Genomic DNA, 23118 nt, shown 5'->3' with positions numbered 1-23118 from the left:
GGGTGCCGCACACGGAGGGATTTGGGGAGGGGGAATTCTTTCCAGCACCCCCCCGTTTGGATGCTCGGTGGGGGTGACCCCGAGTTTAACCCCACTTAGGGCGCGGCTGTCGCTGTCCCCGGCGCAGATGGGTTGTGACAGCGCCGAGTCCCCCCCGGCGGGCGCTGCGGCGGCGCTGGCCGCGGCGGGGGGGCCCGCGAGCCCGGTGTCACCGCGCGTTGGCTCCGTCACCTCCCCGCAGCGCGGCGGCGGCTCCGGGGCGGCCCGCGGCTCCCGAGGGCCCGGTGGCGCTTGTCGCGGCGCGGCAGCGGCGGTGGCGCTGGGCACATGGCAGCCGCGGCCGCGTTTGTGTTTGTGCTGTTTGTGCGCCGCTCTGCCCCCCCCGCGCTGCCATCTGAGGCCGCGGCCCCCCGCCATGGCTGCGGATGGGGAGGGGGCGACAGCGGAGAGCCCATCGTGTCACCGGGACCAGGGACACCGCGGCGCCGCGGCCGGGAGGGGACATTGCTCGGCCAGGAGGGGACACGGCGTGGCCTTCCCCTGGGTGTGAAGGGCAGCAGGTCCCCTGGCCCTGCGGGTGCCACCACCGCTGTCCCCAGGTGTGGAAACCTCTGTGAGAGGCCAGGAGCTGCTGGCACCGGTGTGGGACAGCCCAGCAGGGCAGTGACAGGAGGGACAGCAGAACCGGGGGGACACAAGGAGCAGCCCCGCTCGGGGTGTGGGTACCCCAGGGCGAGGCAGGGACAGAACTGAGGCACCTGGGAGGGATGGGGGCACCCTGGAGGGATTCTGGAACACAGCTGGATGCAGGGACCCAAGGGTGACGCTGGCACCAGGACCCTCAGTTGGATGAAGACACCCAGGGGTGACTAGGGGGCCCAGGGGTGATGCTGGCACTGGATTTCCAGCCTGGGCACGGCCACCCAGGGGTGATGCTGGCACCAGGGTGATGCTGGCACCAGGGTGATGCTGGCACCATGCCCGCAGCTGGATGAGGTTCCTGGGTCACCTCAGTGTGATAAGGGTGGGTTTGGGCATTTGGGGGGACCCAGGCACCCCGGGCTGCAGGCTGAGGGCAGCAGCTCCGGCGCTTTGCAGCAAAGCCGGGCTGAGATCCCAGCCCGGAGCCAGGGCTGCCGTCCCCAGGGCCGGCGGGCGCGGCCGCGGTGCCAGCGGGGTCCGTCCCTCCCTCCCTCCCCCTCATTCCAGCCCCTCCATTTCTTATAAACGCCTCTGGTGGCACGGCCCCGTCACACGGCAGCGCTGGGCTTGCGGTTCCACCCCGGGGCTCCGGCTTTGACTCACACCGGATCCCCCGCACCCCCGGGGCGCCCACGGCAGGAAAAAAACCCTCCCGGGGCGGCGAGCCGGGCCCTTCCTCGCAGAGCCGTTTCCTATAAACCCCTCCGGGGCACACGGGACGGCAGCGCCCCCCGAGCCGGGCTGGGGGTCCCTGCAGCCCCCCGGGTTTGTGACCGCGGGGATCCCTCAGGAACGGCCGGGATGAGATCTCAGAGCGCATCAGAGCCCATCAGAGAACCCCGAGCGGCTCCTGCGGCCGGGGGGCAGCAGGAGGGTCCCGTCCCCCCGAAATGTCCTCGGTGCCTCCCTCCCTGCAGGGGAAAGCGGCCCCGGGCAGCGACAATTGTTTTGTTTTTCCCCTAAATGATAAAAACACTGAGGAAAGGGGAAAAAAAAAACCCAACCCAACTGAAAGGTGGAAAAAGAAACCTTGAAGGTGCCCGAAATAAGAGGGGGTTTTGCTGGGAAAAACAATGAAATGAAGATGTTGCCTGGGGGACGGTGTGGTGTCACCTGCTGGCATGGGGACATGGGGACATGGGGACATGGGGGACAGAGGGGACATGAGAGACATGGAGGACATGAGGGACATGGGGACACGGGGACATGGGAACAAGGGAACATGGGGATATGGGGGAAGGATACTGGGGACACGGAGCCAGGTGTGTCCCACCCGGGGTAGGGGACACAGGCAGGGTGGGACGGTGCTGCACAGCCCTGGGTGGCCCTGGGGACAGTGCCCTGTGACACCCGCGGCGTTTGGAGGGGACAATTCCCCCAGGGATGCTCCCACTGCGCTCGGACAGGCGGGAGGTGACAAAGCGCAGTCCCTGTCCCCGCAAGAAGCCCCCACAGTGCCCCCCTCATGGCCAAGGCAGGCCTGGCCTGTCCCTTGTCACCGCAGCTGGCACGGCCAGGCCACGCGGGGCACCCGGTGCCTCCAGCCGGACTCGGGACGCCACCGAGAGCCACCAAACGCCGCCGTGTCCCCTGTCCGGCGCCCTGGGGACAGCGCAGCCGAGGGGGCTCAGGGTGGCCCTGGGGACACTGCGGGGGTGGCACGGCCAGGACAGCCCGTGGGACAGCGCTGCCAGCACAGGCACAGCCCAGCGCTGCGGTTGGCACCTCGGGGGGGTCACAGGAAACGGGGCCACCAACGCCCCCCCCCGGACACCCCCACTTCCCTCCGCAGTGGGCAGCGGGGCCGGCGGGTGGCAAAGGGAAACTGAGGCACGGGGGCGGCCGTGGGAGCCGCTGCCTCCCTCTCAAACTGGGGGGGCTCAGAGCCCCCCCACGGGGCCGGGGGGTCCCCACGGGGCACAGAGGGGGTGCTGCGCCCCCGCCCCGATGGCCGGAGGTGACAAAAGGGCCAGCGCGGCCCCGAGCCACGGCCAGCGAGCCCCGCGGCCACCGAGAGCACCCCGGGACAGCCCCGGGACCCCCGGAAGCACGGAGAGCCCCCGGGGGCGGTTTTGGGGGGCTGGGAGCCCCCAGACTCACTCGAGCGCGGCGGGGACGCTGCTGCAGCAGGTGACACCTCCTGAAGGAACCGCGGTTTGGGGGGCCCGGGGGTGTCCCCGCAGTACCGGGGGGAGCCCGGCGGGCCCTGAGTCAGCGGCGGCCGCCCCCGGAGGAAAGCGGGGCAGGGAGGGTGCCGGGATGAGTAACGGCAGCGCCGTTTGGCATTTATCACGTGATTTCATAAAAAGAGAGAAAATCTGGGGGGGAAGGTGGGGCCGGCGCCCCCCCGAGCGCAGGGAGGCCCCGCTGTGTCCCCGTCCCCGCTGCGTCCCCGTCCCGGCGCTCCCGGTCCCGGCCCCGCACGGCCCCGCACGGCCCCGCACGGCCCCGCACGGCTCGGCGTCCCCACGTGGCGCCTTTGGGGACCCGTCCCTATGGGGGCTCCCCGATTCCCCCCTCCCGGCTGTGCCCGCGCCCCCCGGCCCCGCTGGGGCTGCCGGTGCCCACCGGGGGCGGGGGCATGGAATGGAGGGCGGGCAGGGGCTGCTCTTGCTGCGCCGTGCCCGGCACACGCGGCGATGCGGCGCCGATAAGGCTGCGGCACCGCGCTTATCTCCTTCGCACCATCGGCCGCCGCGCTGGGAGCGCCTTCGCACCTGCTGGGGCCGGGCCGGGCCGGGGGGCCGGGCTGGGACCCCCCCGGGGCTCTGCCCCTGCCCGGGGGTCCCGCAGCGCTGGCGCGGCCCCCCCAGCCCGCAGGAGGGGCTGTGGGACCCCCAATACCAGCGGGGTGGGACGGACAGATCCCCCTGCCCAGAGCCCCAATACCAGCGGGGAGGGACGGACAGATCCCCCTGCCCAGAGCCCCAATACCAGCGGGGAGGGACGGACAGATCCCCCTGCCCAGAGCCCCAATAACAGCGGGGTGGGACGGACAGATCCCCCTGCCCAGAGCCCCCCAGAAACCCGGGAGAACCCCCCCGCCATCCATCGCCCCCCCGGGTGCGGCCGTGTCCCTCCTGTCACCCCGAGCCTGCTCTGATTGTCCCATTCTGTGTCACCCGCCTGCCCAGCCAGCCCCAAACGGGCCGGGAGCTGCGGGACCCCCCAAACCTTCACCCCCAGGGACCCCCAACCTGTCACCCCCAGGGACACCCCAAACCTTCACCCCCAGGGACCCCCAACCTGTCACCCCCAGGGACCCCCCAAACCTTCACCCCAGGACCCCAACCTGTCACCCCCAGGGACCCCCCAAACCTTCACCCCCAGGGACCCCCCAAACCTGTCACCCCCAGGGCCCCCCCGACGCCAGCCCCATCCCCGGGGGGACACCTCCAGCCGGACCCCCCTGTCCCCCCGAGGGACCCCCAGAAGGAGAGGCCGCCGCCCCTCCGAGGCGTTCCGGGCGGGTTTTATTGAGTCGGGGGTCGCAGCGAGGGCGGGTCCCTCGTTCCGGGGGTCCCGGCGTTGTGGGTGGGTGGGGGGTGTGCGCTGTGACACGGGGGGGACATGCAGCGCGAGCGGCCGGGGAGGGGACAGCGCTGCGCCCCCCCCTCTCCCGGCGGCTTTGAGGTAGATCGAACGTGGGGGGACGGGGGTGACGGGGCGGGGGGCTCCGGGTGAGCAGCCGCCTGCAGCCCCGTTAAAGCGGGGTCTGGGGGGGCTGCCGGGGGGCTGCGCTGTCCCCACGCCGCGCGGGGGGGTCGGAGGAGCCCCAGGGAGCGCAGTGCAATGTTGGGGGGCTGGGGGGGCCCATGCTGCTCCTCCGGGCTCGCTTCTCAGCAGCATCGTTGTGGGGAGGGGGCAATCTGAGGGGTGGGGGCTGCTTTAGTGTAAAAGAGGGGAAAGATGCTTGGACCGGCGGGACGAGGCAAAGGGACCGAGAAGGAGCAGCTGCCCCCGCTCCCACCCCCGGCCCCACCTGGGACCCCTCGGGCCGGGGAAGGGGCGGCCCCCTCCCCTCTCCTCTCCTGCTTCCTGGGGGCTCGGCCCCTCGGATCCTCCCTGAGATCGAGCAGCGACACTCGAGGGGACAGAGGACACCCAGGGCCACACCTGGGCCTGCGGCCACCGCCTGGCACGCCGTGACCCTGGAGCACCCGAGCCTGGCACGGCGTGACCCTGGAGCACCCGAGCCTGGCACGGCGTGACCCTGGGACCGCGGGGGGAGCACCCGAGCCTGGCACGGGTGTGGGGCGGGCGGGGATGGATCCGCTCCGAGCGGGCCGGGGGCTCTGGGGGGCCCTGGGGTGACCCTGGTACCCCTGGCATGGGGGGTGAACCAGCTCCGAGCGGGCCGGGGGCTCCGGGGGGCTCTGGCTGGGGCCGGGGGGGCTCAGTCTTTCCGTAGCTACTGAAGACTTGGAGGTATTTCGGGAGGCGGCGCTCCCGGTGTGTTTCCATGCAGCATCCAAAGGTGGGGAAGGGGGCGAGGCTCAGATCTTGCTGTTCTCCAGGTGCGAGTCGATGTGTTTGACCAGGGCATCGTCCGGGTAGCCGATGGGGAAGGCCAGCTGGCACAGCGGGCAGCTCCGCACCTCCGAGTCCACCGTCTCCAGCAGCAGCTGCGGGGGCACGGGGCGGCGCTGAGACCCCCGCGCTGCCACATCCCCTCTGTCACCCCCAGACCCCCCCTCTGCCCCCAGCCAGCCGGGTGACCAACGGGGAAACTGAGGCACGCCACCTCTCCGCGGGGTGTCCCCCTCCATCAAACCCACCCCAAACCCCGCGGGGACATCGCGGGGCTCCTCCTTACGTTGATGGAAGGCCAGGACTGGGCGTGCTCGGCGCGGGCGTAGGCGGCCGCCGTCCGGTGCGCGGCGTCGGCGTCGGGCGCGGGGAAGCCGGCGCAGAAGGAGGCGCAGCGGATGGCGCCGGCCTCGGGGCTGGGCGGGCTGGGCAGCGCCCACTCCTCCTCGTCCGACGACTGCTTCTCGAAGCGCACGTGCTCCTCGAAGGGCTCGTGGGCGCTCAGCGGCGCCCCCGCGGCCCCCAGGTAGACCTCGCCGTAGGGCCGGTGCTTGGGCAGCGTGGAGGCCTCGGGCTGCAGCCAGAGCGAGCGGCTCTGCTGGTACAGCGCCACGTTGGTCACCTCCGAGTAGCTGCGGCGGCCCTGGAAGCCGGCCTTGATGTGGCGGCTCGAGGGCTTGGCGTAGGGCAGCTCCATGCGCTCGGCGGGCAGGCGGTGCGGGGACGCCGCGCCCGGGGCCGGGCAGGGCGGCGGCGGCGGCGCGGGCGAGCGGCGCTGCTGCCCCGGGGACTGGCTGGGCGGCGGCACCGGCGAGCGGCGCTGCTGGGCCGGCGACTGGCACGGGCCGGGCGCGGGCGAGCGGCGCTGCTGGGCCGGAGATTGGCTCGGGGGTCCCGGCGAGCGGCGCTGGAGGGCGGGGGATTGGCACTGCGGGCGAACCGGGGGAACGGGCGAGGGGCACTGCGGGGCGGGCGAGCGGCGCTGCTGGGCCGGCGAGTGGCACTGCGACAGCGGCGAGTGGCGCTGGCCTGGCGCGGGACAAGGGCGACACGCGGGAAACGCGCCGGGTTAGCGCCGCGGCTTGGGAAGTGAGGAAAATGTGGAAAATGTGGCAAATGTGGAAAATGTGCCTTGACATCCTGGGGCATCCCAGAGGGAGGAGTGGGAGGATGCAGCTGTGGGGGCCCACAGAGGGATGGGAGATTCTGGGAGGGGTGCAGCCAGGGATGGATGGTCCCAGGGATGGATATTTTGGGATGGATACTCTCAGATATGGATGTTCTTGGAATGGGACATTCCCAAGTGTGGATGATCCCACATATGGATATTCCCAGGTATAGATATTTTGGAATAAGACGCTCCCAGCTATGGATGCTCCCAGGCATGGGAGAATGTTGGGATTGGGAGGCTCCCAGGTATGACTGCTTTGGGATGGATACTCCCAAGAATGGATGCTCCCAATTAGTGATGGTTTTGGGATGGGATATTCCCAGGGATGGATATTTTGGGATGGATACTCCCAAGTATGGATGCTCCCAATTATGGATGTTTTGGGGATGGGATATTCCCAGGGATGATGTTCTAGGGATGGGACACTCCCAGGTGTGGATATTTTGGGATGGATACTCCCAGGTATGGATATTTTGGGATGGATACTCCCAGGTGTGGATATTTTGGGATGGACACTCCCAGATACACCCAGCTAGGGACCCCCTTGCTGTGGGACACTCCCAGGGCTGGGCTCCCCTGGTGACCGACACCCACCGGAGCTCACCCCCATCCACAGGCTGAGCCCACCCACCCATTTCCCGGTGTTTGTGCCCCCATCCCAGCCCCCGGGTGCCCCTTACCCCCGTTGAGGCTCTTGTCCTGCAGCAGCGCCCGCAGGATCTGGCTCTGCAGCGAGCTGAGGTTGCGCAGGCGGCACAGCTCCTCCGTCAGCTCCGTGTAGGCCAGCGCCAGGTTCACCCTGCAAGGGGCAAAGGGGGCCACGGGAGAAACCCTTCAGCGGGGATTAAATCCCATTGAATCCCTCGGGAGGGGCTAAATCCTTCAGCGGGTGTTAAATCCTCCAACAGGGATTAAATCCGCCAGAAGGAGTGGAATCCTTCAGCAGGGCTTGACCTCCCCCCTGGAATTTTGGTTGGTTTGGTTTTTGGTTTTGTTTTTTAATAAATACAACTAAAAAAGGTTTGGGGCTGCTGCCTGGATGGCGCTTCCAGCATTCCTCCAGGAAAATAGGAAAGGGAGGGAAACAATGGCCCAGGGTGAAGAAAAGCCACCTCAGGGTGTCTGGGGTTCCCTCTCTCCACCCCGGCCAATTCCGAGGACAATTCCCAAAGGGGACCCCGCGGCTCTGCGGGTGACACAGCCCCGGGGACCCCCAGAACCAACTCAAACCAACCCAAATTCACTTTTCTGACTCCGAAGGGAGAAGCGGTGGCCGCGGACCCGCCCCGGAGCAGCCGGGACGCGGCGGGCGCCGCTCCCCCCGCTCGGAAGCGCTGCCAGAATCATCAATTCTGCCCCAAGTCGGTGTCGCTTTCCGAGCCATTCGGGATTCTCGGCGGGGACGCGAGAAAGGGGAGAGAGGAGCCGCGGGGCCGGAGCTCGGCCGTCCCCTCTCGGTCCCGCTGAGCCGTTGTGACACCGCGGGCACCGGAGCCGCCGCCGTAACCGCGGCTGACAGCGCCGGGCCCCGCCGCGCCCCCGGGCCCCGCGGCCCGGAGAGGTGGGAAAGGAGCGGGAGAAGGGGAAAGTGAGGAAAAGGGTGAGGGAGAGGAGGGGAAAGAGCGAGGGGGGAAGCAGGAAAAGAACAGAGAGAAAAAAAATTAAAATAGAGAGGTGAAGAAGAAAAGGAAAAGGAGGGGAAAGAAAAGTAAGGAAAGGAGGAAAAGAAGGAAAAGAGAGGAGGAGGAAAAGGGAAAGAAGGAAAAGTATGAAAAGAAGGAAAAGAAGGAAAAGGAGGAAAAGGAAGAAAAGAAAAACAAAACCCTCAAGGGACACCCACAGGATGTCACCTTTGTGTCCCCCAGGCCCCTTTTTGCTGCAGAGCTGGCGGAGCCAGGGGTGGGGACGTGCCCGGCATTGGCACCCATGGGTGCAAGAGTCATTAAAACACATAAAATCTCCCCAAAAACGCGGGGCGGGGAAGTGGGAGGGGTGGTCTGACCCCCCAAATCCCCACCCTGCTCCTTCCAGGGCTTTACTCAAGATTTGGTTCCTGGTTTTTCTCTGGAGGGAGGGCAAGAGGGAATAACCGCGAGCTGAGAAAGGCAAAAAAGACAAAACCTCAGAAAACAAACCAAAACAAAGGAAGCTCGGGACGCGGGGGGACCCCCGCCCCAAGCACAGCGCGGCAGAAGCACCAGAAAATCACCCGGAGATGGAAAACGCCGATAAGGCGCTTTTCACACCCAAAAGAACCGTGGCGGAGAGAAGCAGGTGACACAAAAGAGCTGAATCGGCACGAAAAGAGCGCGCAGGGAAAAGCTGTGCCCGGGGAGGGGGTGAGCAGCCAGCCCTGCCTCAGTTTCCCCGTCCCAGCGTGGTGAATTTGGGCTTAAAACATAAAGATTTGGGTAATCGGTTAATGGAGATATTTGTGAGTTTTCATCCCCGTGGGTGTTGCGGGAAAGGAGTGGGGGAGATGTGGGGGTGAACTCGGGTGACGGAATTTTATGGAAATGAGAGAATTAATGGAAATGAAGGGAATTGATGGAAATGAAGGGAAGTAAGGAGGGGAAGGGAGAGGCGGGAGCTCCCCCCGGGTCCCCCGGCTCTGATCTGCACCGGGACGACAGAAACGGCGACAGCTTCCAACACCTCCGGAGCAGGAGGGGCCGGAGCCAGCCCCGAAACAGCGCCCGAGCCCTTCCCGGGCCGCGTGTCACCTTCCATCCGTCCGCAGCTCGGGCCGGCTGTCACCAACGGGGCCGAGTGACAGCGGGGACAGCGCCCCCGCCCCGGTGCCACCGGGAGCCTTCGGGGGGTCTGGGGGGCTCCGGGGACACCGTCACCGCCTCGGTGCCACCGTGAGACCTCAGGGGGGTTTAGGGGTCTGGGGACACCGTGATGTCCCCGTGCCGCTCGGTGCCGCTCGGTGCCGCTCTCTCGGCAGCCGCGAGCCGTCAGTGCCCTCTGGAGGCAGCGCCGAGCCCACACCGGGCACCGGGACAGCGCACGGACACCGGGACCGGGCACCGGGACAGTGCACGGACACCGGGACCGGGCACCGGGACAGCGCACGGACACCGGGACCGGACACCGGGACAGCGCACGGACACCGGAACCGGACACCGGGACAACGCACGGACACCGGGACCGGGCACCGGGACAATGCACGGACACCGGAACCGAACACCGGGACAGTGCACGGACACCGGAACTGGACACCGGGACAATGCACGGACACCGGAACCGGACACCAGACACCGGGCCCCGGGCACCCCACGCCCGCAGCCCCGCTCAGCCCCAGCGCCCGGGGCGCAGTTGGTGATTTTGGGGTGCGGGATCCCCCCATTGCAGCTCTTCAATGCGGGGAACCCCCCGTGCAGAGGTGGGGGGTGGCCGCCGTGCCCCACAGCCGGTCCCGTGTGTCCCCACCCCCCTGCTCCCCCCAGTCCCCTCCCAGCACTTACTGGTCGTCGCCCACCTTCTTCACCCAGGCCATGTCCCGCTCCGACTGCTCCTGGGGACAGCAGAGCCCCCTCAGCACCGGCACCGGGCACGGGGGGTCCCAAGGGGTCCGACCCTGCCCCATTGTCTGCTCCCAGACACTTCCCAGCACCCAAACCCCACATATCCGGAATGAGGGGTCCTGTGGGGTCAGACCCTGCCCTGTTCCTTCTCCTCAGCACCCGAACCCCACGTATCAGGAATCAGGGATTGTGTGGGGTCAGACCCTGCCCCATTTCCCCTCCCAGACACTTCCCAGCAGGAAGGGGGGATAGAGGGGTTTTGTGGGGTCAGACCCTGCCCCATTTCCCCTCCCAGACTCTTCCCAGCAGGCAGGGAGAATAGAGGGGTTTTGTGGGGTCAGACCCTGCCCCATTCCTTTTCCCAGACACTTATAAGCAGGAAGGGGGGTTAGGGGGGTTTTTGGGGTCAGACCCTGCCCCATTCCCCCTCCCACGCCCCCACCCCAGCCGGGCCGGGCCCGCACCTGCTCGCGGCGGTCCTGCAGGTGCTTGAGCTCGGCCTGCAGCCTCTCGCACTCGGCCTTGAGGTGCTCCTCGCGGTGCTGGGCGCGCTGGTTCTCCTGGCGCGCCGCCTCCAGCTCGGCCTCCAGCCCGCGGCTCTGCCAGCCCGCGGCGCGCTCCAGCACTGCGGGCACGGCTCGGCTCAGCCCCGGCGCGGCCCGGGGCTGCGGGGGGCGCGGCGGGGCGGGGAGGGGGCGGCTCACCGTGGCTCAGCCCGGGGCCGGGGTGCAGGGCCATGAACGGCACGTCCGGGGCGCCCAGCCCGGGGAAGGCGCCGCTGTCGCGCTGCCGCAGCTGCTGCTCCAGGCTCCGGATGCGGCTCAGGTGCGTCTCCACCAGCGCCCGCTGCTCGGGGAGGGGACACAGGGGACGCGGCTGAGCCTCGGCCGCTCCCCGCGGCTCTGCTGCCCCCCCAGCCCGGCACACGCGGATTTTGGGGTCGATTTTCGGAGTGGGGTCGATCTGGTGACAGTGGCATGGCTGGGAAAGGGGAGCCGGGGGTGCCCGGGGGACGTCGGAGCCTCACGGGGGGAGAGGGGAGATGGATAAACCCGAACATCCCAAAAACCCAACGTGGCCCAAACGCCCCCAGCCCTGCATCCCCAAGGACGGGGACACCACGGGCCCGGTGCTGTCATGGAGAAGGGACAGGGACCCGCTGTCCCCTGCTGGTGGCCATCACTCACCATCTCTCCCAGCTCCGTCTCCAGGTCCGCCTTCTCCACGCACAGCTTCTCGTAGGCCTGGATCATCTCCTCCAGCTGCTCCTCCCGCTCTTTGCTCTTCTGCAGCTGCAGGGGGAAGTGGGGGGGTTTGGGGGTGGATTTGGGGGTGGTGGCCGGCTCGGGGACCCCCCAGAGCCCCCCCAGGCCCCCCTGTCCCCCCTCACCTCGTGCTGGAACTGGTTGAGCTGCTGCTGCAGCGACGCCTTCTCGCTCTTGAGCAGCGAGTTCTCCTTGGCCTCGTAGAGGGAGAAGATGTGCTCCTCGCCGAACTCGCCGATCAGGGGGTACTGCAGCCATGGGCAGGCGGTCAGCGGGGTCCCCCCGGCCCCACGCGCCCCCCGGAACCCCCAGACCCCTCACCTTGACCTCGTACATCTTGAGGCGGCGCTTGAGCGTGGAGTTCTCCCTCTCGAGCCCCGTCAGCCGGTTCTTGATGTCGTCGTAGGCGGTGATGAGGGCGAAGTGCGAGGCCGAGCACATCTCGCCCGACAGGTCGGTGTTGGGGCTGTCCAGCCAGTCCTCGTCCGGCCCCAGCGCCTCCTGCGTCAGGATGCTGATGTCGTCCTCGAACATGGAGTCCATGTCCTGCCTGCGGGGACACGCGGGTGACACCGGGGCAGGGCTGGGCCTGGCAGGGCAGCGCTGGGGACACTGGGGACACCGGGGTGGTGACACAGCCAGGGCAGCAGCGCTGGGGACACTGGGGTGGTGACACAGCCGGGGCAGCAGCGCTGGGGACACTGGGGTGGTGACACAGCCAGGGCAGCAGCACTGGGGCTCGGGGGACACCGGGGTGGTGACACAGCCAGGGCAGCGCTGGGGACACTGGGGTGGTGACACAGCCGGGGCAATGCTGGGGCTCGGGGGACACCAGGGTGGTGACACAGCCGGGGCAGCAGCGCTGGGGACACCGGGGTGGTGACACAGCCAGAGCGGGGTCTGCAGGAGTTCAGTGGCACCGGGTGACAGTCCCAGGAACTGCCACCAGCAGCAGCTCCAACCCCACGCTGTCCCCGGGGGTGACAAGGGAACACTGGCCCTGCCGTGCCATCACCTCTGTCCCCAGCAGGAAAAGAGGGGACAGAGGTCCTGACCCCGCCAGGCTCCGTCAGCACCAGGGTGGGAGCAGAGAGCACCCCCGGGGGGACACGGTGACATTGCTGCCGTCCCCTCGGGGGAACGAGCACCAGAAATAGCGGCCGGTGCCGCCGCTGCCGCCCCGCGCCGCACGCGAGCTGCTCCGGCCTCCCACGCCTCGCACCGTGCCCTAAATACCGGAGCTGTGCTCGGCCCCGGGAGCCACCTGGCTCCTGTCACTGTCCCCAACCCGCCCAGGGTCCCCCTGGCTCCTGTCACTGTCCCCAACCCGCCCTGGGTCCCCCTGGCTCCTGTCACTGTCCCCAACCCGCCCTGGGTCCCCCTGGCTCCTGTCACTGTCCCCAGCTCCTATCGAGGGTCCCCCTGGCTCCTGTCACTGTCCCCAGCCCCTCCAGAGTCCCCCTGGCTCCTGTCACTGTCCCCAGCCCCTCCAGATCCCCTGGCTCCTGCACTGTCCCCAGCTCCTATCGAGGGCCCCTGGCTCCTGTCACTGCCCCAGCCTGCCCTGGGTCCCCTGGCTCCTGTCACTGTCCCCAACCCGCCCTGGGTCCCCCTGGCTCCTGTCACTGTCCCCAACCCTCCCGGGCTCCCCCTGGTTCCTGTCACTGTCCCCAAACCCGCCCTGGGTCCCCTTGGCTCCTGTCACTGTCCCCAAGCCCTCCAGAGCCCCTGGCTCCTGTCACTGTCCCCAGCCTGCCCTGGGTCCCCCTGGTTCCTGTCACTGTCCCCAGCCCCGCCCTGGGTCCCCCTGGCTCCTGTCACTGTCCCCAACCCGCCCTGGCTCCCCCTGGTTCCTGTCACTGTCCCCAGCCCCTCCAGAGTCCCCCTGGCTCCTGTCACTGTCCCCAGCCCTCCCGGGGTCCCCTGGGCAGGCGCAGCCCTGGCAGAGCCCCGGTTGGCGCCGCCGCACGAATAATTCCTGCACAGAGCGGGCGGAGGGAGGAGAGACCTGCAGGGGATTGGGGGGGGGGACAGCGCGGCCCCCTCGAGCCGCTGGTGGGGCAGGGACAGCCCGGGGGTCCCGAGGGGAATAAATGAATAAATCACGGGCCGGGGGTCTTAAATCCACCCCCGGGGTGGTGACAGAGGGGACACAGCTCTGCTCGGGCAGGGAGGGCACCGCCATCCCCCCTGGGGAAACTGAGGCACCCCCAAAGCCAGGATGAGGCTCCCCAAGCTCTGGGGACCCCCAAATGAGGATCCCCGGAGCCCTGGGGTGTCCCAGCCCTGCTGCAGAGGCACCGCGGTGACAGGAGCCTCTGTGTCCCCAGCACCCGGGGCCTGGAGGCGGCTCTGTGTCCCCAACTGTCATGGTTTGGGCCTGGCACAGAGCCAGTGCCCCCATGAGATTCCCTCCCCCTGCCCAGAGCCCCCGGGGCCGCCCCCGCCGCCCCCCGGCGTGCCGTGCCTCAGTTTCCCCGGACACCTGCCTTGCAGCGGGCCCCAGGCGCGGGGCGAAGCGGCGCGGGCTGGGCAGGGCTGCGGGGGCACAGGCGTGTCACAGCGTGTCACAGGCGTGTCACAGTGTGTCACAGCGTGTCACTGGCGTGTCACTGGCGTGTCACTGGCTTGTCTCAGGCCCGGCCGTGAGAGGATCGCCGGGAGCCCGAGCTGCTCTCATCGGGGTCCAGGCGGGGTCCCCGCCGCTCCCTCCGCGCTCCCGGCCCCTCCTCGAGGCTGAAAATGCCTGGGGGGAAAAGCAGAAATGGGGTTTGGGAAATGAGCAAAAATGGGGCTTGGGAAAATGCAGAAATGGGGTTTGGGAAATGAGCAAAAATGCGGCTGCGGCTCCCCGGGACTGGGACACCGCTGGAGGGCTCGGCCGGCTCAGGGCTCCGGTGGGAATGGGGACGGGAACGGGAACGGGAACGGGAACGAGAATGGGGATGGGACAGGAAATGGGGATGGGATGGGGATGGGGATGGGAATGGGAACGGGAAGGGGATGGGGATGAGGATGAGGATGAGGATGGGGATGGGATGGGGATGAGGATGAGGAGGGGATGGGATGGGATGGGATGGGATGGGATGGGATGGGATGGGATGGGATGGGATGGGATGGGATGGGATGGGATGGGATGGGATGCCAGGCTGTGGGTGCTGCCGGGCCTCTGGCACTCACAGAGGTTGGGTTGGGGACAGGCCTTGCCCCCCCCCCCCAAACCCTTTTTGGGGTCCGCAGGATGCGCTCGGCGGGACCCGGCCCAGGGCAGCCCCCCCTGCCCCGACCCTCCTGACCAGCCCCCCCCCATTGCTGGGGCTGTCCCGGTTCTGAGGGGCTGGGGGGGCCCGGGGGGGCTGGGGGCACCGCCACGGCCACGAGCGAGGGCAGCGGGCGTGGAACCGGCGTGGGACCGGCGTGGGACCGGGGCAGAACCGGCGGGAAACGGGGACGGGTCGAGCGCGCCCCCGAGCCCCGCAGGCAGGCCCGGAGCGCGGGTGAGCGCGGCCGGGGGTCGCGATAGGGTGAGCGGGGGTGGTCCGGCCTGCGGCGGCCCCGGAGCCTCCGGGAACCGTCCCCGAACGCCCCCGGGCCGGGCCGGGGCCGCGCCGGGCGGGGGTCGCCGGGCGGGGGACGGGGACGGAAACGCAGGAGGGGACCGGGGCGGAGCCGGGACGGGATGAGGATGAGGATGGAGCCGGGGATGGGGATGGGGATGGGGACGGAAGCGGGATGGAAGCACGGGCGGAGATGGGCACGGAACCGGGGATGGGGATGAGGGTGGGGATGAGGATGCGAATCCAGCCGGGGATGGGGATGGGGATGAGGATGGGATGGGGACGGGGATGGGGATGGGGACGGGGATGGGGATGGGGATGCAGCCGCGGGTGAGGACGCAGCGGGGATGCCGAAGGCGGCGGGGGCAGATGGGGCCGGGGTCGCGCCGCGGCGGGAGAGGACAGGCCCGGTGGGGCGGGGGCTGCCCGCTGTGCCCCCCCCGCCGCTCCCGGTGCCCCCGGCCCAGGCCCCGCACTCACCGGCGCTGCTGCTGCGCTGCGGCGGCGCCGCCGGGATGCGGCTCCGTCCCCGCCCCGCCGGGTCCCGCCGCTCCCGCTGCCGTTCCCGGTGCCCGCCGCAGCCCCGGCCCCGCCGCCGTTTCTTCCGCTCCGGAGGCACCGACAAACCACGTGGGCACCGGGCGGCCGCGGCCCCTCCCCCGCCACGCGCCGGGGCCGCCCCCGGGGCTGTGACCCCCCCGCTCCCCCCGGGGCACGGCCGGTACCGGGGATGCTCCGGGGGGGGCGCGGGACCGGGACCGGACCCGACACCCCCGCCACGGCCGGGCCCGGGGTGGGGGGGGGCAGCACCGACCCCCGGGGGGCAGCACCGACCCCCCCCCCCCGACCCCCCTCCTCGGTCCCTCCGCCCCCCCCCCGCCCCTCTCATCGGACCCCCCCCCAGGCCCCCCCCTCGGGGCATCCGAGGGCCCTACCGGGGGGTCTCCCCCTCATCCCGAGGGTCTCCCTCTCCCGGTCCCCCATCCCCAGGTCCCCCCTCATCCAGTCCCCTCATCCCGGGGGTCTCCCCTCCATCCCGAGGGTCTCCCCCTCATCCCTGGGGTCTCCCCTCATCCCGAGGGTCTCCCCTCCATCCCGGGGGTCTCCAGCACGGCGGCCCCGCCGCCCCTCGCGGTGGGGGTTGGGCTCCCCCCCTGCCCCCGCCCCCCCCCCCCCCCCCCCCCCCGCCCGAAGGTTTTTTATTCCCTGAATTGTTCCCGGAGCCGCTTCCATGATGGAATTGCAGCCTCACATCTTCTCCCGGTGCGCAGCGTTATTAATAGCTGCTCTCCTTTCGCCGCCGCTGCCGGGGCTGCGGGGGACAAAACCCCCGGGAGGGGTCACTGCGGGCCCGGCGGCCGAGGACAGACCCTGGGATGGGACGGACACACCGACAGCACGGACAGACCCCTGCAGACCCCTCAGTGGGGTCACTGCCGGCCCGGCGGCCGAGGACAGACCCTGGCATGGCACGGACAGACCCACGGCATGGACAGACCCCCACAGACCCCCAGGTGGGGTCACTGCCACCCCAGTGCCCGCAGATCCCCAGGACAGACCCACGGCCCTGAGTGACCCCGGTGGCACAGGATTCCTGCCAGGGCCGCATCCCACCCCAGAGAGGGGCCAGGATGGGGAGCAGAGCCCCAGGGATGGGCACTGAGAGGCATCTGTGGGACCCCGACCCTCCAAACATCCCTGCCAAGGCCTCTGGAGCAATGGAAGGGGAAGAGCAGCCCCAGGGATGGGGCCAGGGGGGATCTGAGGGACCCCGACCCTCCAAACATCCCTGCCAAGGCCTCTGCAGGAGCTGGGGTAAAGAGCAGCCCCAGGGGGGGCACTGAGGGGGATTCAGCCCCAGCGCCGAGCTGGGAGATGGCAGCACAGAGAAATGCTGGTGCTGAGCGCGGCTCTGGCACGAGGGGGGAAAGGAACCGCTGGAAAATGCAGCTCGGGGTTTGGGGCCCAGCGGGAGAATCCAAGGGAGCAAAGCCCCGAACTGGGAGCCCCAAACTGGGGTTCCCAAAGCAGACTGGGCGTCCTGGAGGGGATCCAGGCTCTGACGGAGCCCTGGCACCGGGGGCAGCACCCAGGGGTGCCGGGATCCCCCCGCGGGAGCTCAAACCGCACCACGAGGCCGGGAACGTTTTGGGGGCAGTGCCGGGGGGGGCACCGGAGCTCGGCCACCGCTCCCGACGGAATTTCCAGCAGGGAATGGCCCGGGGAGGGCAAAGAGGCCCTGGAATGGCGCCCGAGGGTGGGACAGGGCGGGCGGGATCCGGAGGCATCAGAAGGGATCCAGAGGACGGATCTGCAGGATCCGGAGGATCCGCAGGTTTGGATCCGAGGCGGATCTGCAGGGATCCGCGGGGATCCGCAGGGACGGGATCTGCAGGGATCCGCGGGATCCCAGGGACGGATCTGCAGGTTGATCCGCAGGGACGGGATCTGAGGGGATCCGGAGGGATCCGCAGGGTTTGGATCTGCAGGGATCTGCAGGGATCTGCAGGGATCCGGAGGGATCAGCAGGGTTTGGATCCGGAGGGATCCGCAGGGACGGGATCTGCCGCAAACAGGCCCCAAAAGGCCCCGAGCGGCCGCTGCCGCCGAGGATCGGCTGCAGAGCGCTTTGAAGTGCAAATGAAGGATTTCCGTCAGGTCGGGAGTTAATTTGGAAGGGAAAACATCCCGGAGTGTCCCGATGGATGCAGGGACGGCCCGAGGGGCACAGGGGGTCCCCGGGAGCTGGGGACAGAGCGGAGCCGTGCCAGGCTCGGGAGGAGGAGCAGAGGGAGGCAGGACAGCCCCGAGCTGCTGGAATTGTCCCTCCCCTGAGATTTGGGGGATTTGGGGGCCCCGGAGGCTCCGGGGACAGCGCTGGGCCATCCCATGGGAATCCCTGGGTTTTCCGTGGAGCCCATTGGGGAGAAAAGGGGAGCCCCGGGAACCCCCTCTGTCCCCAGGGTCATTTTCCCTCTTCCCAACATTTTCTCATGGCAGAGGTGGCACCGGCTCCAGGGTGTCCTGTCCCCTCCGGGTGACAGAGCCTGGGGAAAGGTCCCGAGGCCACTGTGGCACATCCGAGGCTCCAAAATCCACTCGTGGCTCGTTTTTCCCTTTTCCAAGGAAAATCAGCTTTTCCCTCGGAGTGGGGGTTCAGAGCATCAGCCTGGTCCCAGGAAAAGGCTCCTGGGTAAATCCACATGGGATGATCCCAGGAACGGCAGTGATGTCCCTGTGCTGGGGTGGTGGCACGGATGGCTGCTGTCACCTCTGAGGCTCCAAAATCCTTTCCTGGCTCATTTTTTGTGACATTTTCCAAAGAAAATCAGCTTCTCCTTCTCTTTGAGGTGGGAGCTCAGCACATCAGCCTTGGGAAGTGCCAATCCTGGGAATAATCCTGGGAATAATCCTGGCATGTCCCTGGGGTGGTGGCACAGATGGCATTGGTGACACAGCACTGACACCTCCGAGACTTCAAAATCCACTTGTGGCTCATTTCTTACCAAGAAAATGGGTTTTTCCTCCTCTTTTAGGGGGCAGAGAGCACCAGGCCACTCAATCCCGGGAATGATCCCGGACATGGCGGCGTGTCCCCGTGTGGGGTGGTGGCACAGATGGCACCGGTGACACAGCGCTGTCACCTCCAGGGCTCCAAAACCCCGGAATGGTCCTGGGAATGATCCGGGAATGATCCAGGAATGATCCGGGAATGATCCGGGAATGATCCCGGGAATAGAGCTGTCCCCAGGCCGGGTGGGGGCAACCGGTGACACAGCGCTGTCACCTCCAGGGCTCCAAAACCAAAGGAATGATCCGGGAATGTCCGGGAATTATCCCGGTAAAATGATCGCGGGGAATGATCCAGGAATGATCCGGGAATGATCCGTGAATGATCCCGTGAATGATCCCAGGAATGATCCCAGGAATGATCCGGAATGGTGGTGTCCCGGGCCAGGGTGGTCGGCGCAGAATGCACGGGTGACACAGCGCTGATCACTTCCAGGGCTCCAAAACCCAGGAATGATCCTGGGAATATCCCAGGAATGATCCTGGGAATGATCCAGGAATAATCCAGGGAATGATCCGGGAATGATCCCGGGAATGATCCGGGAATGATCCGGGAATGATCCCAGGAATGATCCGGGAATGATCCAGGAATGATCCGGGAATGATCCTGGTAAATGATCCCGGAATAATCCCGGGAATGACGGCGTGTCCCCGGCCGGGGTGGTGGCGCAGATGGCACCGGTGACACAGCGCTGTCACTTCCAGGGCTCCAAAACCCAGGAATGATCCAGGAATGATCCCGGGAATGATCCAGGAATGATCCCGGGAATGATCCAGGAATGATCCGGGAATGGTCCCGGGAATACCGGCGTGTCCCGCTGGGGTGTGGCACAGATGCAGCGGTGACACAGGCTGTCACCCCAGGGCTCCAAAATCCAGGAAATGATCCCGGAATGATCCGGGAATATCCGGAATAATCCAGAGAATGATCCGGGAATGATCCCGGGAATGATCCGGGAATGGTCCGGGAATGATCCGGGAATGATCCTGGTAAATGATCCCGTGAATGGTCCCGGGAATGACGGCGTGTCCCCGGGTGGGGTGGCGGCGCAGATGGCCCCGGTGACACAGCGCTGTCACCCCCGGTTCCCGGAGAGGAAACGCGGGCCCGCGCTCGGCTCTCCCCTCCCACGGCGTCTCCGAGCGGGGGCCGCCGCCTGGCAGAGCCTCCGGGAATGAGGCACCGGGGAAAATTAAAATAAAATAGAGATAAAAATGGGGGAAATGAAAGGAAAAGCGGGTTTTTAATGTCTGATCCGGGAGGGGAATAAACGGATCCTGCCCGGGGTTTGGTGGAGCTGGAGGAGCACCCAGGGGTGGTTCCTTTGATAATTTGATTGATTGATTGATTGATTGATTAATGAAGGTGGAGCTGCAGTTTGGGGTTGTGGGGATTCATCCCGAGGCAAAAGGGATCGGGCTGGGATTGAGCCGAATCTTCAGGAATTTGGAAATCTCCAGAGGGGAGTCTGAAATCTCCAAAATTTGGGATCTCTGGGAACGCGGGATGCCCAGGAATTTGGGATCTCCAGCACCACCAAATTCCCGGTGATGCAGCCCAAAAAAGCCCCTCAGAAATCCCAACAGATGCTGGAAGAGTTCAATCCACGCCCAGGCAGTGATGGCATTGAGGACGGGCGGTTTGGAGGAGGAAATTCCTTGTGATTCACCCCAAAAAGGCCTCCAAAAAACCCCCCAAAAACCCCTAAAACAGGCCCAAAAAACCCCCCAAAAACCCCTAAAACAGGCCCAAAAAACCCCCAAAAACCCCTAAAACAGGCCCAAAAAACCCCCCAAAAACCCCTAAAACAGGCCCAAAAAACCCTCCAAAAACCCCTAAAACAGACCCAAAAAACCCTCCAAAAAGCCCCCATAAAAGCCCCCCAGGAAAGGCCAAAAGTGCAAAGCCCCCAACCCACTCCCAAAAAAAGCTCGAAAAATGTCCAAAAAACCCTTCCAAAAGCCCACACTCCTCCAAAAGCCTAAAAATCTTCAAAAAAGCCCAAAAAAGCCCACCAAAAAACCCCCAAGAAGGTAAAACAAACCCCCCAGAAATGTTCCAAATAACCAAAAAAAAGCTCCTTAGAAAGAGAACAAACCACCCTAAAAACCAAAGCCCTCAAAACCCCCAAAAGGCCCCCGAACCCAAAATACCCAAAATAAAACCCAAAAAAGCACTCCCAAACCACTTGAAACTGGTCTTTAGAAGGGCCCAAAATGCCCTTCAAAAAGCAAAATAAAACCCAAAAAAAGCCCCTAAAAACCCTTCAAAAAACCCCTCAAAAAACCCCCAAAAAGCCCCTAAAAGCCCTTCAAAAACCCCGCAAAAAAACCCAAATAAAAATCCCAAAAAAAGCCTCTAAAAACCCTTAAAAAAGCCCCCTAAAAACCCTTCAAAACCCCCCAAAAACGAGTCCAAGGCGTGTTTTGCACTACTCTCATTTATTCTGCGCTGCCTCAGCCGGACCCAGCCCCGGCCCCGTCGGCTCCTCCCGCCCGGAACCGACGGCTTTTCAAATTCCATTTTCTCATATTTTTGTCTATTTTTTTTTCTCGAGTTTTGTCTCATTGAGTCGCCCCCGCCCCGGAGGAAAAGGAAAAGGCATCGCTGGGAGGGGATCCCGGGGGGTTTTTCCTCGGATTTGGGATTTTTGGGGTGTTTTGGGGTGTTTTAGTCGGTTCTGCGCGTGGGCAGAGCACTGAAGGCACATTCATGTCTGATACCCTGTACGAGCCGGGAGGGAAAAGGGAACCGAGAGGGAAGGGGAGGAGGAAAAATGGGGGAAAATAATAAAATAAAAAAAAATAAAATAAAATAAAATAAAATAAAATAAAATAAAATAAAATAAAATGGAGAAATACGTGGGGGAAAAAAAAAAGAAGTTGAAAGAGTTGGGGGAAATGGGAAAAATGTGAAAAGTAATGGAAAAAAATGAAGAAAAATGGAAAAAAAGAGAGATGTGAAAAAATGAAGAAAAATTTTAAAAAAAGGGGAAAAAATTGAAATAAATGAAAAAATAGGAAAAAAATTGGAAGAAACTAAAAAAAAAAAAAAAGAAGACAAGGAGAAAAAGCAAACTGGAAAAAGGCAGAAAAATTGAAAAAAATTAAAAATGGAGAAAAAAGAGGACAAAAACGGGAAAAAATGAAAAATGGGAAAGATCAAAATAAAGAAAAGAAAAATTAAAAAAAAATTGAAGCAAAATAAAGTGGAAAAAATAAAAATAGGAAAAAATAAAAATAAATAAAAGAAAATTTTTAAAAAATGAAAGAAATGGAAGTAAAATAAAGCGGAGAAAAAAATAAAACAAAAAGGAAAATAAAAACAAAAAATGAAAAAGAAAAAAATAACAGAAGGCAGAAAACTAGGAACAGGAAAAAAAAACCCAAGAAAAATTAAAAGGGAAATAAAGGAAAAATACTGAGGAAAAAAATCAAGAAAAAAAAAAAAAGAGAAAAATAGATGAAAATTAGAAGGACAATTAAAAAGAAATTAAAAGGAAAACCAAAAGAAAATTGCAAAAATAAAAAATAAAAATATGAAGAAAAAAGGAAAATAAAATTTTAAAAAAAGAGAAAAATAAAAGAAAAAATTAAAATTAAAGGGAAAAATGGAAAAAAAGAGAAGAATTAAAACGAAAAATAAAACTAAAAAACAAAAATAAACCTTTTAAGAAGTGAGGAGCAAATCCTGCCCATTTTCCTGCTCCCCCTCCCAGGAGCTTTCCCGACACCTCCACAGAGCTGCAAACGAAGCGAAAATTCCAAATCTCCAAACCCTGAACATCCTAAGGAAAAAAAAAACTTTTTTATTTTGATTTTTCCCCCCTTTGTTCCTTTTTCCAGAGGAAAAATTCCGCTCCCAACGCGGCGAGAAATTCGGGAAGCGGCAAAGGAAAAATTCCTTGTGGATTACTGGGAAAAAACACCCAAAATCCATTTTTAAAAAATCCCAACTTTTTCCTGGGTTTCCCTCTGGAAAAGAGCCAAGAGTATCCCAAAAAAAAAAAAAAAAAAAAAAAAGGAAAATATTGGGGAATGTTTGACACCATTTTATTCATCTTCAACTGCAGTGGAAAAATAGAAACCTTTTACAAGCGCCGGCGTTGTCAGCTCAACTCAAGTTATATATTTATATATTTTATATAAATTTCTTTTTTTTTCCTTTTTTTTTTCCTGTTTTTTATTTTTTCCTTGTGTTTTTCCAAGTGCAGCAAGAGACCAAAAACCACATCGAGCCTGATCCGAATCGAGCCCCGAAAAAGCAAAAAAAAATCCCAAATAATTCCAAATAAACAGCTTTTAATCCCAGTTTTTGTGGGTTTTTTTTCCACATCCAATTTCCTCTCCAAATACCACCTGAATTTTTTTAAATTTTTCTTTCTTTTTGTGCATATTTTTATTTATTTCATTTTTGTTTTTCACCTCTTTTTGAACTCTTTGGCACAATTTTGATTCTGCTACAGTCCGAGTCAGGAGATCTCTTTTCCCAATTTGCAGCACTTTTAAAAAAAAATCCGATTTTAATTTTTTTTTCCTGACTTTTTTGATTTTTTTTGGACTTTTTGAAGCCTGAAACTCGCTGGACAAATGGATTTTTCTATTCCCTGCAACCCAAAAATTGTGTTTTTTCCCCCATTTCTACATTCACAGTTGAATATTTAAGGAAGGAAAGGCGCTTTTGTTGCTGAGCAGGACAAGCCAAGAGCTCCAAACATTCAGCATTCCCTAAAAATAAAATCCCTAAAAAAAGCGACTTTCCTTAAATTTTATGGTTTTCTCTTCTTTTCTAC

General features: G+C 63.2%; 1 protein-coding gene across 2 annotated transcripts; it reads right to left on the bottom strand.

Moving 5' to 3' along the window:
- Positions 1–5062: 5062 nt before the first annotated feature.
- TBKBP1 (TBK1 binding protein 1) lies at positions 5063–15353 on the bottom strand. 2 transcript variants are annotated; one of them, XM_064733909.1, is made up of 11 exons: positions 15236–15353; positions 13684–13944; positions 11520–11744; positions 11324–11446; positions 11121–11225; positions 10638–10779; positions 10398–10558; positions 9874–9923; positions 7084–7202; positions 5519–6261; positions 5063–5327 (listed from the first exon to the last, which is right to left on the bottom strand). In XM_064733909.1, the coding sequence occupies exons 3-11, from the start codon at positions 11739–11741 to the stop codon at positions 5199–5201; spliced, it is 1794 nt and encodes a 597-aa protein (XP_064589979.1). In that variant the 5' UTR covers positions 11742–11744; positions 13684–13944; positions 15236–15353; the 3' UTR covers positions 5063–5198. The 2 variants fall into 2 exon arrangements, with proteins under 2 accessions (XP_064589979.1, XP_064589980.1); XM_064733910.1 differs by having other exon boundaries at positions 9874–9917.
- Between the last annotated feature and the right edge of the window lie 7765 nt (positions 15354–23118).

Source organism: Zonotrichia leucophrys, chromosome 27 (genome assembly GCF_028769735.1).
Source record: "Zonotrichia leucophrys gambelii isolate GWCS_2022_RI chromosome 27, RI_Zleu_2.0, whole genome shotgun sequence".
Lineage (NCBI taxonomy): Eukaryota > Metazoa > Chordata > Aves > Passeriformes > Passerellidae > Zonotrichia > Zonotrichia leucophrys.
Note: the sequence above shows the minus strand (reverse complement) of the source record. Positions and strands in the feature narration are given on the sequence as shown.